This window comes from Miscanthus floridulus, chromosome 19 (genome assembly GCF_019320115.1).
Source record: "Miscanthus floridulus cultivar M001 chromosome 19, ASM1932011v1, whole genome shotgun sequence".
Taxonomy (NCBI): domain Eukaryota; kingdom Viridiplantae; phylum Streptophyta; class Magnoliopsida; order Poales; family Poaceae; genus Miscanthus; species Miscanthus floridulus.
The window spans coordinates 40745292-40758462 of record NC_089598.1 but is presented as its reverse complement, the minus strand read 5'-3'; the positions used below and the strand labels follow the sequence as shown (position 1 = coordinate 40758462).

Below are 13171 nucleotides of genomic sequence, written 5' to 3'. Positions count from 1 at the left end.
TTCATTCATACATGAATTTCACAAGAATAGGTTCATTTTCGCATGAAAAAACACATGAAATGGAAATTTTCATGTTTGGTATAATATATTGTAAATATTGATTAATGTATCTTTTACAAACTTAGTCAAGTTAACATAGATTTGACTTAAACGGATCTAGTAGTAGACTGAATTCACAACTCACGAATTCAGCAGCAACAGTATCCTCATAATTTATTTATACCAGACTCACATAAAACCTGCAAATCTACCTAATACCAGGCGGAATAAGCAACAAGCACGAAGAACCGTATAATATATAATATCCACATGACAATAGGCTATAGCTGCTTAATTCGCTGGTGGTGCGCTAGTGGAGATGGCAATGAAAGACTCGATGACGTCCCTGGCCAAGATGACGACGTCCCTGACGTTGGCCGGGAGCACGAGGAGCCAGTTCATGTTCATCCCGGTCCTGGCGTTGATGTCGTCCTTGCTGCTCTTGCGGACCTCCTCCGCGTACTCCTGCAGCTGCACCCTGAGCGCCACCAGCTCGTCGTTCAGGGACTCGAACTCCCGGAGCTGCTGCACCATCAGGTAAGGGTCCGGGACCCAGCAGAGCTCCGCGACGACGACGGGAGGGGCAGGATTCAGAGTAGTGATGGTGGTGTGACGCCCAGGCCTAGCGTTGGAACCCTCGGTACCCGCCGCCAAAGCCCGGCTGCTGGCACCCTCCTTCTGGTGATGGTGATGGTGGTGGCAGTGAGGAGCAGGGTTTCCTGCAGACGGAGACGGCGGAGGCGGAGTACCCTGACCCTGACAGCAGCGGCCGCCGTGTCTGTGTGGGCAGCAGGTGGTCGTCACCTGGCGCAGCATCTTCCAATGAGCTCGGCACGTGCTACACTGCCACTGCCATATCTCCGTCGTGGTGGTGGTGGTGGTGGTGGTGGTGCTGGGCTGCTTCATGTTTGCACAAACTTCTTCTGCCGAGGCCAAATACAACGAGTCAGAGCAAAACACTCCCAAGAACTAATATCAGTCAGGTAGCAAGAAGTAGCCGGCCTTGGACGAAGTGATCTCCGGCGAGCTCGATGGATCTCCGCCAAGTGTCTCTGTGTGGACCGCGAAGAGGTGGAGGAGATCTATTTAATTTATAGACGGGTAACAACGCGTGCGCAGGGTGTGATCAGCTGATCACCAGTCGGCAAACGAAAGCGTTACACACAGAGTCGTTTCGCAGCAACCCTTTGGCACCTGTTCAGTTCAGTTACTTCAGTTGGAAGGTTGCTTTGCTTACGGCGTGAGTTCCACGCAGGGTTTAGAGGTTCATTCAGTACGCAGCCTGATCTCTCACTTAGTCAGTTAATAAGGAGAAGACGCCAATTTGATTTCTTTCTCTCTAGTAAGGTTTGGCGACCATCGTCATCCTCGTGTCACATCCGTGACATGCATGTCTTGCTTTATGTTCGATCGGTCGGTTCCAAGATTCCTCGTTAACTACACGAGAGGGGTTCAATTGGTGTGGCCTTGATCATCGGACACAGCTCCCAATTAAGAGGATCCTGTGGAAGGCACGAGACGAATCCAATTGCTTCAACCATTTTTCTAGTTGAAAATCTCCAATCCTATCGGTGCTTCTTCCCCTCACGCGCTTTGCATAACTTGCCGGATACTGAACGCACGAATCAGCCCTCAGTGCCTGCTGGAAAGCGCTTCGTCGTCGTGCTTTGTTTCAAGGAAGTAAGAAAATCGTGCCATTTTATTGGGGGGAAATAGAAAGACTTTACTTGCCGTGCCCCAGTTATTCCTAGGATATTTTAGTCTCAAAGTTTCGATTTAAATGTCTCAGGGCTGTTTTAGTTTTATCCTAATTCCTAAGGAATCTTTTCTAACTTTAATAAAGTTTTAAAGAAGAATACAACTAACGTCCACAATATCAGCTTACATATCCCCATAAAATGTGCTGATTGTTGCAAACGTGCCATTGCCAACACTGTTAACCATTGTAAGGAATGCTAGTCGGTTTTATGTCCCAGTTTTCCAACATATCCATATTTAATGCATAAGAGTTTTGTCCCCATAAAATTTTTATCATCTCTCTTTATCAATAATGTGTCACATCAGCATATTTAATGCACATGAAACTCTAATGAAAACTCCATTAAAAATAGCCTAAATAAAATGTCTCGATAAGAGAGCAATTGACGCAACGCAAGCGTGTTGTCTCAGCGTCGCGCTATATATTTTTTCGCTCTCTTTTGACCGAAGTTCAGGTGCGCGTGCCTGCCGCCCGCCGCACCTGCCGTTTGTCCCCTTGGTCTCACTTCGTAAGGGCGTCCTCAACAGCGTTTTTAAAACGAAAAGATTACATAGTGGCAGGTACTGCCAGAGACTTAGAAAATTTCGGTAACCGTGCGAGCTAAGCTCTTGTGCAAGCACTAGCTCGGTGAATTTCTGAATTCTCTCCTTCTCATTGGCCAAACGCTGCTCCGAGCTAGTGAATAGGACACCGTTGGGGACGCCGAAAAGGCCAGAGTTTTTCAGATCCAAGTCTGCGCCAATCAAGCTGCTATAAATGATCATTAGCACTGTACGTTATAGCACTGGAGCTACCTTAATTGTCTGTTGCACTATCAAGGGGGTGGTGGCTCGCACTACGAACTGTCTGCCAGCAGAAATGTCACGACGGCCGCTACATACGTGTATACCCAGCCGGGCAACTTGATGGTTGATGGCACGGCTTGCCAATCCCTGCTTTTTGGCAGACCGGAGATCACAAGAGTCCTTTTCCTCAATATATTTTGGATTATATTCGTATATAGCATCAAATTCAAAGGTTGATTGATGTTTACCACTTTTGCTAGCAGGCACACATGGTCCGTTTGATAACTTTTGGAAAAATGCACGGGCATAAAAAAATAGATTGCACGGAGAATACTAATGCTAATCGTTTATAGATTTGATAAGAAAATACGAATGCATTCTAGCGTTCGGGCTGCAGGTTCAATTGCATATGGACGGTCTCATTATTAGGACAATGGACCATTGGACTCCAGGCCATTTGATTGTCGACTGCGGGCCTATTTCTCTCCTCTCCCATCGACTCTACTCATTCATCCGACGCATTCCCCTTAGAAAAAATTCATCCGACCCATAGACCATAGAGCTATCGTACAGGAGAAACCAGAGCACCGTCGCCCACCGCCAGCACTGCACCGCTCCACCCAAAACGTTCGGCCCCAGTGCCGCTCGCCGCCGCCCTCGGCCCCAGCGCCGCGTCGCGCAACCGCCCCAGCACCACGGCGTGCAGCAGAACCAGTGCGCGTAGCTGCCAAGCTTCAGAGGAACCTGCACCCAATGCCGCGCCGCGAATCTCTGCAACTCCACTGCGTCGCGATTGCCATCTACATCCTCTCGATGATCCGGTGTGTTCGGAATGTCATCCCAACTCGCGTCCCCATCATCAATTCGTCGATGTGCCACATCGGGAGACCTGTCCATGGCGGATTCGATTTGGAAAAATCTTTGGCGGCTAAACTTGATCCATTTTCGCGCATTGGATATATTTTAATAATATATATCTGTTCACGTTATAAATACTGATTGATATATTTTAACAAATTTTAGATAGTTTGACTAAATAGTAAATTAGAATTATACATTTTTTTGAGGACGAAGGCAGTGCAGCAGTATCTTTCAACAGGCTCTGAAATGTTGACTTCAGGGTCGTCAGACACGATCTGTGGTCGACAGAGACCGCGTATATATAATTCTGATTTCGTAATCCTCTTTTCGAAGTGTCGTTCAATTTGGAACTAATCTTTAATAATTTTTCTATCCATAATTTTATTTTCCTTGATTTGTGTCCCCACCTCTAACGTGATGGACTCCCCATACGAATCTAATAGGAGAAATCGAATACAATACAACGACTCAATAAATAAATATGGATGCAATAGGAGAAATCGAATACAATAAAACAACTCAATAAATAAACTAAATATAAATTGGGTTGAATTGAACACCAATTAAACCAAATATGCAAGGCATCATATCAGCGTAGGCGAGGTGGCGCGAAAAGATGCTGAGGCCGGAACGACAATGGCGCGAGGCGTGGAGAGTACGGCTTGGGCAACGGAGGGGCAACCTGATGAGACGGCGATGTGAGCAAGACCCAGGTGAGGATGCGTGATGGCGACAATGTGGGGCGAGGTAGAGGAGAGAGGAGAGGGCGACGCGGGCGAGGCTGCCAAGTCGTTGGGGGGCGTGCCATACTGAGCAAGACGGCAAGTCTTACATAGGCTGCTTAGATTTCGGGCCCATGGCAGCCGTCCCCCCTTCAGGGCTGAGCCTGTTGAGCCGATGGAGTTGCATATATACATTGTAAAAAATTGATCCTGTCGCTGGTTTTGCATTTTAGTGTGACACGAGCTATATTGGTCAATGCATATCAAGCCGACGCTGTCGTTTCGATTTGTTTAGATCTGAGTTCGTTGCAAGATGCTCAAACGTAAATGACGACTTTAAATCATACTGATTAGTAACAAGAAATAAATACATAATGCAGTGACAATATCTCACCGCTGCAATTTAATTAGTTACATTAGATTACTTGGTTCTTCTACTCAAGAACCTCATCAGAACCTCCAGTCCACGATTGCACGAGAAAGTAACAGCGATCTATGACGATTCCTCATCGGATGACGAATCCTCCTCACTCGTGACGTCGGACTGATCGTCCGGCTCACTGCCATCAGACGTAATAGCAGGTGGTTTCGCAGAAATCTTGCTCAAAGCAGCAGTCTTGCTTGCTCTCTGAGAACGTGCAGCAGCAGTCATACTGGGAGTGGCTGGAACCCTGCTTACCGATGTTGCAGGCACATTAACTTCTTCCCCTTCTTCATCACTTTCATCGCTAGAGGATGGTGCCTGTCTCGCTCTTCTCCTGGCAGGAGCTGGAGGCCGGGCTGACCGTGGTGCTGGAGTAGGAGGCACTGCTTGATTGGTGTCCAACTTGAAGCCATCATCCAATCCTAGTTTCTCTGAGAAACAACAAGAGTAAGGTGCGATAAGAACCATAGAAATGAAAGCTTACGAAAATGCAGAGATGGATTGGCATAACATAGGTTCTTATTTTTCATTAGACGTACTGAATATGACATCTGCGTCATCTTGTGACAGTTCTTCGTCTGGACAGGCATCAAGCGATCTGAGACGTGCAGCCATTTGAGCTAGCTCCTTCACGAGCTCCTTGTCGGAAGCCACTGAGGCAGCCAAATGATTAACCATGCCTCTCATGTACTTGATGGCCTTCTGTTCTGATTGCCGGAATCTTAGAAGCAGCACAACCTTGCACAGGGCCAAAGCATATGCTTTCCCAGCTGCGGTCTTCTTATCTGGGCCACTGGCTACCTAGAGCATTTGCACCATATGATGTCAGTTTTTTTCCCTAGAACCTCTATAATATAATTCTAACAACAAATTGTGAGGATGTTTGTTCGGTGTCCTGCAATATTAGAAAAAAAATGTATATGTATTTTCTAGATTATTTATTGATACCTCTAGTGCTATACGGATAGCAAGCCCTTCCTCGCTGATGTCAAAATTGTTTGACACATTTGCGGAAACTGAAGCACTTTCAGGACTTTTCGAAGTTTGGTCCATACTTTCTGTTGAAAATAATTGGGTTTGCACCATTTGCACCATAAAACGTGAAGCTTGAACCGCAAGTTTCCGTCTCTTTGAAATAACATGAGGGCTACCCCCAGCATTACCATATAAACCAGGCCACATGGCTTTCATGACAGGTACAAATGCGTTGGAGATACAACTCTGTGAAAAGAAAGGCAGTCGGTAAATTTGATCTGGGATTATTCAGTCAATAAATTGGATCTGGGATAAAGTTACATAAAATAATTTCAGCCAGTGTATGATAAGCTTTATCAGCTTGCCTTGTGTTTGTCTGAAAGTGCTGGATAGTGCTGAAAGAAGACAGACAGACATTGTTTCAATCTGAAACATAAAAAAAAGCACATGAGAGAATAAACAGAAAACAAATGCCTTTAAATAACAAAGGACAAATGAGCGACTGACCTTTCGAGTTCTTTAGTTTCCTCTGAGAAATACAATCTAATGAGTTGAGCGAAGATAACAGTATGCAAATCAGCAGCTATACTTGCAAAATTCCCACTGAGGAGAAGAATCTTTGCAAAACCTTCACCAAGTATGGTTGGGACATTATCAAGATTATCACCCTCTAGATCAAATTCCCAGTCATGTTTATGGAATCCAGAAAATAGAATATCAAGAACTCCAATGTTTAGATCATCATCATTCATATCAGAGAGGTCAACTTGAGTGAACTGAGACTTTTCATAGCTAGGATCTGGCAATTCAATTCCAATGGCTCGATCTATTTCTTGTGGCCCATGCCAAGTTACAAGATCAATCAAGGCCTTGCATGCTATGGCACTAACCAAGTCAGGCCCATTGATGAAAGATAAGCGTAGCTGCTTCACCAACTCTGCATTAGGTCTATTCTCTAACAGTCCAAGGAGACAAAGGCATCTTAAAGCAGCCCTTTGTACATCAACATGATTTTGTTTTGCCTACATGAGATAAGATCAAGGGCATAAACTTTATAATTCAGCTCAATTTAATAGCCATAACAGCAAATGTAGTGTATACAGGAGCTGAAGAATATTAGCATATAGTACCATACAGGTATATTCTAGAAAGAATGCAATTCTCGGTTTCGTTAGAGTTAAATAAACTTAAGTTTGACTGAGTTTATGGAAAATAGTATCAACATTTAAAACTCCAATTAGGTAAAAAAAAGGGGCGTACCCAGTGCAGAGAGCTCCCGCTCTGTGCGGGGTCTGGGGAAGGGTGTCAGTGGCAAGCCTTACCCTCGCTTGTGCAATGCGAGGAGACCGCGACTCGAACCCGGGACCTTCCGGTCACAGGCGGTAAGACTCTACCGCTTGCACTAGGCCCGCCCTTCAAAAAAACTCCAATTAGGTATATTATGAAAATATATTCCATGACAAATCTAATGATACTTATTTGGTACGATAAGTAATATCTTTTTATACAAATTTAGTCAAACTTAAGAGACTTTGAACACTATTCTAGAATTGCATCCTTTTTGGGACAAAGGGAGCATAATATAAAGTACCATACAGTATACACAGAGAATTGTAGGACAATTGGACTTACTGCAGGAAGCAACAAAGAGTGAAGCAGTTCTGAAGGCTCAATTGCTGTGGCCTGGAGGTTCCGTAGGGTTGAAGTATTCTGAAGCAGAAGACCTGTCACGGCAAGACAGTGCATCCACTGCATGAAGTCAGCTGTTCTCTCCCTGCAAGGTCTAGCCAGCTCTTCAACAACAGTGGAAACCACCAATTCGAATTCACCAACAGAAGAATGCACTTTTTTTGCCAACTCTGCCACTGCTTTCGCCCAGTCTTTGTCTCCTCCAAGACTCACACCATCTCCAATTGCAATCTGGTTCCCATCATCATCAACTTCATGTTCAAGAGGCCTGATGAGAAGCTCATGCAGAAAAGAACTTGCAATCTTTCGGTTCATAGTATCAGAGAACTCAAGCATTTCACCAAGTAGCAATAGTTGCCTTGAAGTGAAGTGATAATTTGGTCCTGAAATGGGCAGGTAAGCAATGGATATTGTCCATACATAGAAAGAATGATAACTACTCTTGCTTACCGGCAGAAAGGTGTGCCTTTACCAAATCAACATAATCAGTAATTGTGCTAGGAAGTACACTGTCTAGAAGATCATTTTTATCAGTAGCCTCAGAAGCATATACCGCTGCTTCCGCACCTGTAGTTGCTGCAGCCTCTGAGCCTTTGACCTGCAGAATAACTATTGACTTAATAAATAAAGTATTGATTTAACTTTGAAGAATGGTATTGCCAGCCAGGAACAAGGCACTATCAGCCGGTAGAACTAGCAAACAAATTTCCATAGTTTCAATATATTATATTAAAAATTAGCAGAACACATGTATTTCCATGATTGCTCTAGATTAGATTCAACAATCCTATCAGAAGGTGGATAACCATAAGAAAGGCTTGGTCAGCATGGCTTGGAAGGTTAGAAGGAGGGGTAGGGGTATCCTTAGGTCAAAGGAGATATCGAGATAGATTGAGAGGAAGAACTAGGGTGAAAATGGGACAGATATTTCCTAATTATCTGTCGGTTCGAAGGGGTTTAGATATTAAATGGATAATCCTTATCTAAATATGGGCATTCAAGATCTGCACCGTATCCGAATCCGGATACTCAAAGTTGGATACCTGATACAGATACGGGATGGATATCAATATCCGACATATCAGAAACTATCCGTATCCGACTCTAAATCTGAAAGAAAAACAGCTACTCATATTTGTATCCGTACATATCCATTCACATCCGATCTGGTTTCATCCCTGGGAAGAACGAAGAACCTTAAGGGAGATATACTAATTCTGAAATCAACCGTCTTAGTAATCATTCAGTGCAAAATCATGTCCCCATATATAACAGAGACCTAACAATAGCATCCTAGAGGTAATTCACTTCATAAAGAAACTAATCGACTCGTAATTCGCAGCTCCTGCACCTAATCAGCTGGTAATGTTGTGAAATAGCAATAGTTACAAAATATTACAACATATCGGGTAATCTTGACATGATATGAATGATGCTTGCAAAGGATTGTTTCTTCTCACCAAGTCATCTAAAAAACGATTAACTTATTGGCAACACTAAGCATTCTAGAGCTGGTTACTGTTACCACACTTTGGCATGCAAAATTATAGCAAAAGCAAAGGTCAAATTTTCAGCAAAAGAAAAGTTATACTTCAAATGTATCTACATTGTACAGTTGACAACAATGATGTGTTAATAATTAGTTTCTTCCAAAAGTACTATAAAAAATGTAGCATAACAAGCTAAAATGGTCTGATGGTCACCTGAGCTTCAGCTTGCAAATGCTTGCACATGATTCTCCAGTAAAGAGCAACCTCAGCATCCATGAGCTGAATATTGGAATCTTCTGCTGAAAAATATTATAAGGATGCTGATATCAACTAGCAGAAAGAGGAGGAATGGGCAGAGACAACTTGATTCTTCTGTATTTTCAAACAAAGGAATTTGAGAAAACATAGCGATTGCATGGGGTTGTCTTTCAGGTTTATTCATTTCATAGGAGTTAGTTACTTTGTCCTTTGTCAGAGACTCATATTCACAATGAACATAAACTGATCAACAAAATCCGGAGAAAGGTCAGTTGAAAAGTAGGAGATAGACTAGGATAAAAAACCTTTTTCACCATTTGCAGTGATGTACTGCCTAATACTGTGCCCATCATGCACTCGCAAAGCACCATCTTTTAGAAGCACCGCCATTACAGATTCTCCAACTGATTCGTATGTCTCAACATCAAGAAATCTGAGAAGGGAAATCACATCTCCTCCACAGTACTTCACAAGCCACTCATCCTTCAGCATCTTCAGGCACTCGTTGCTTACTGAAGCAGACCTATCAGATAGCCCCCTGTGAAGGACAGTAGTCCTTTGCTTGATGCTGAAACAAAAAAAAAAAAAAAACTATAAATTCACTGATACAGTGAGTGTTGTGCATTTCATGCATACGCACTGGTCTGTTCTACTTCCAATGTATGTGATTACTCACGTAAGACTCTGGAGGGGAAATTTAGTTGAAAGCACAGAATATGCTGCTCGTCTAACTGATTCACTAATGTCAAGCATTGATTCAACAACACTCTCTAGTGCATTATTTGATGGTGGAAGAGAAAAAACTATTGCCTTCCGAACCTCCTTCAAAAATGAAACAAGGACACAATTAGATACGACCAGATGAACATATGGAATACTAGTAACCGGAAAGCTATTAAGAACGATCTCACATACAGCATTCTGCTCGTTGTCTAGGGTCTCGAGGAATAGATCAACAATGCCACCATCCTCACCATCAACTGCAAAACGGGACAATGCTCGCACAGCATAAGTGCGAACTGCAGCGTTTTTATCTTGAACCCGGACCTTCATGCCGTCAATTACTTCATCCCAAATCTGATCGCTCACCTCAGCATCATCTGGCAACCGCATAATAATCTGCAAGCAGAATTGCACGTGCACACTATGCAAATGAAGGACTTGCCAAGGTAAACACTTCTTCGTAACTAGAACAAAAGATTACTGATGGTGGCTGAATAAATCAAAGAAGTTGTTACAAGGGCAACATCCAGACTCGTGCTTTATTGAAGCATATTTGCACAAGAGAGCTGAACCTAAGCTCAATTGAAGAAGTTAAACACAACAAAAATTTAACATCTATAAACAGCTTTATAGCGTACTGAGGGAAACTAGTTTTTCACTAAAATAAGTGCTCCCATCTCGAGGGAGAAATAATAAAACCCGCAAATGGGAGGGCAAAGTTTCGAGTAATTTTCCTTAGCTCACCTCGGAGATAATTTGGCATGCGCGGAATCGCGCGGGCCGGTGCGCGGCCTTGGACGCGGTGACGAGGAAGCGAAGGAACTCCTCGAGGAACCCGTTCCCACCGCCGTCGGCCGAAGAAGATGCGGAAGCGGACGCGAAGGCAGCGACGATGCGAGCGACGCGGTCGGATCCGGCGGATCGGCGGGCGAGGGCGAAGAGCGGCGTGACAGCGACGCAGAAGGCTGCGAGGAAGGGGCGGCCGCCGCCGCCGCCTGAGGAGGAGCGGAGGGCCAGGAGCTCCCGCAGCTTCCGCGGGTGCACGGCGTGGGACGCGCGGCACTCGTCCAGCACCCGCGCCACCTCTCGCGCGAGACGATCGGAGTCCCCGGCGCCGGTGACGGCCGCGGCGGGCGCCATGGGATGTGGGGGGAGGGTGTCTTGGGGAGGAGGCGGAGTGGGGATTGGAAAGGGGAGAATTTTGAATCGTGGAGAGGGAAACGGGTTGAAAACATTGGATGGAGCGGACCGCTGCGCGACGCCGTCACACTGCACAGTGGGACCGGTGGACGCGGTCACGCGATGGTCGCTATGGGCTGGTAAAGTGGTTTCCTTTACGGGCTCGTGCTAGCCGCCCCTGGTTCCGCACCGTGTAGAAATGTTGCGGTGTTCGACTGGGGCTAGCTGGCTGGGCTGACAAATCTCCTCATGTGGACACTGTTTCAATGAACCAGTGAGCAGTATTTCTCTTTCACATAAATGAACCAGCAACAATACGAACCAGCCAACCAAATATGCTATATTCTATCGGTCAAAGTGTATAAGACGGCGAGGCTTAGAACCAATCGTCCCATCGTAGTCTATATCATCCTTTTGTCCCACTTGGTGATGGGCAAACGAGCCATCAACACAAACTTATGTGTTATGAATGAATCCACTTGCCAGTCACAATGTTAGCGCTAGGAGGACGAGGAACAACACGTCAAGTGTAGATGGCGAGTAGAACCTGAAACTCTTCTCACCAATCAGGATCGGCAAGCACACTGTGATAGTTCACTGGATCGGCGACACCCGTAAGGTCCAGATGTTCAAGATGGAACTTGTATTTACAAATCTACTTGCCAGTCACAATGTTGCTGCTGGGAGGACAAGGAACATGGCGCCAAGTGTCATTGTCAAGCAGAGCCTAAGGCTCTGTTTAGATTCCAAAAATTTTCACCCCAAAGTGTGACATCGAATCTTGCGGCACATGCATGGAGTACTAAATGTAGACGAAAAACAAAACTAATTGCACAGTTGGGTGAGAAATCGCGAGACGAAACTTTCGAACTTAATTAGTCCATAATTAGACACTAATTGTCAAATACAAACGAAAGTGCTACAGTAGTCAAAACCAAAATTTTTTGCCAACTAAACGCGCCCTAAAACTCGTCGTGCATAGTAGCGCACCAATTGAGATCGGCAAGCGTACTGCAGTAGTTCACCGGGACCATGTAGAGTTGGTAGCATGATTCCGGTCCCCTTCATTCGTTGGGTCTCCAGTCTCAACAAGACCAAAGGAATGTATCTTGTCCACAGTTTGCAAATGCCGCGGAATGCATGTTCACAGAGGAGCAAAAGTTTGCTGACGAAGCATGCTTGTTGTCCAGTTAGACGACCCATCTGCCGACCTGACGGTGTGCACACACAGCACAGGCCACAGGCACAGCGTAGCTCCTCGATCTCCCTCCCTTGTCATATTGCTCGGTACCGCGACTGTCAGCATCACATCGACGGATCACAGTTGCGCACGGCAGACACAACTCACACGGGTCTGGATCCTGCTGGTGATCCCAATCCGCGTGGACCAGCCGCGGACGACAATTGTACTCCGAACTGGCATGTGGCATGGTCGTTCGTCTGGTCTGAGATGCTGACTGGCAAGCGCTTCTGTCTTCGATGGTGAAATGGTGCTGGATCGCGATCCGTCACAATCAACGGGTCCATATGAATCTGATCACCACCGCTGGATTGATCTTCTTCTTCTTCTTGGGCCAGGTTCGTTCGTTCGTTGATCCCACCGCGTCAGATCAGATCCTTGTGCTGTCAGTAATTCGCCTTCGCATGAGTTGCATGTCTTGTATAGCTGTTGGCGTCATCGTGAATATAATTCATCATTATAAGGTGCTCTAGATTTTTTTTTTTACTTTGAGGAGTACTTTTTTAAGAACATGAATGATAATAAATCATAAGCAAGTTACAGATATGGGATGGAAAATTATATCAATGATTTACCAAGGAGAAGAAGCTGCCAACATTTTTTTTAGAGTAGAAGCTGCCAACATTATGGGTATATGTCATGGTCGGGCGCACGTACTCCAGACGCCGCCGGGCCCGTGACGTGCGCCGCGACACAGAGCGCGCTGAGCGCACGGTGGGCGCGCACCTGGACGCGCCGGACGCGCAGGGCGTGGTCAGCTCCAGTGGCTAGACTAGGAAATAAAGATAGCATTCTATTTTAGTTCCTAAATTAAGGGAGCTTGTTGATCCGGTTAGTTAAGGCCTATGGCCATATATTCTTGTAACAAACTATTGAGGAGATCAAGAAAAATATTATTCATCTAATCTCCTACCTCTCTCTCTAACCAAGCCTGCGGCTAGGGGGTCACCCTCACCGGAGAAGACGGATCAAGGCTACAAACTCCGTAGCCGAGGTCCAGCTACCCGGGGGGGAACGCCACCTGACA

General features: G+C 45.3%; 2 protein-coding genes across 3 annotated transcripts; both read right to left on the bottom strand.

Annotated features, from left to right (window-relative positions):
* Positions 1-49: 49 nt before the first annotated feature.
* On the bottom strand, positions 50-1248 carry LOC136529707 (uncharacterized). The gene has a single exon (XM_066522780.1). It carries the CDS (start codon positions 943-945, stop codon positions 331-333), a length of 615 nt encoding a protein of 204 aa, XP_066378877.1. The 5' UTR covers positions 946-1248; the 3' UTR covers positions 50-330.
* Positions 1249-4486: 3238 nt separating this feature from the next.
* LOC136528230 (uncharacterized) lies at positions 4487-10885 on the bottom strand. Of its 2 annotated transcripts, none has more exons than XM_066521161.1 (12): positions 10470-10885; positions 9918-10121; positions 9679-9824; positions 9308-9570; positions 8958-9043; positions 7705-7852; positions 7198-7637; positions 6073-6587; positions 5931-5991; positions 5539-5811; positions 5130-5391; positions 4487-5021 (listed from the first exon to the last, which is right to left on the bottom strand). In XM_066521161.1, exons 1-12 carry the CDS (start codon positions 10863-10865, stop codon positions 4660-4662), a joined length of 3156 nt encoding a protein of 1051 aa, XP_066377258.1. In that variant the 5' UTR covers positions 10866-10885; the 3' UTR covers positions 4487-4659. The 2 variants fall into 2 exon arrangements, with proteins under 2 accessions (XP_066377258.1, XP_066377259.1); XM_066521162.1 differs by having other exon boundaries at positions 8958-9040.
* Between the last annotated feature and the right edge of the window lie 2286 nt (positions 10886-13171).

Bases quoted from the DNA above. Each gene is read 5' to 3' on its own strand.
- LOC136528230 (XM_066521161.1), bottom strand. From the start codon at position 10,865: ATGGCGCCCGCCGCGGCCGTCACCGGCGCCGGGGACTCCGATCGTCTC. The intron at 7,638-7,704 runs GTAAGCAAGAGT...TGCCCATTTCAG, and splicing joins AAAGGCACACCTTTCTGCCG to GACCAAATTATCACTTCACT. The intron at 5,392-5,538 runs GTATCAATAAAT...CAAATGCTCTAG, and splicing joins CTATCCGTATAGCACTAGAG to GTAGCCAGTGGCCCAGATAA.
- LOC136529707 (XM_066522780.1), bottom strand. From the start codon at position 945: ATGAAGCAGCCCAGCACCACCACCACCACCACCACCACCACGACGGAG.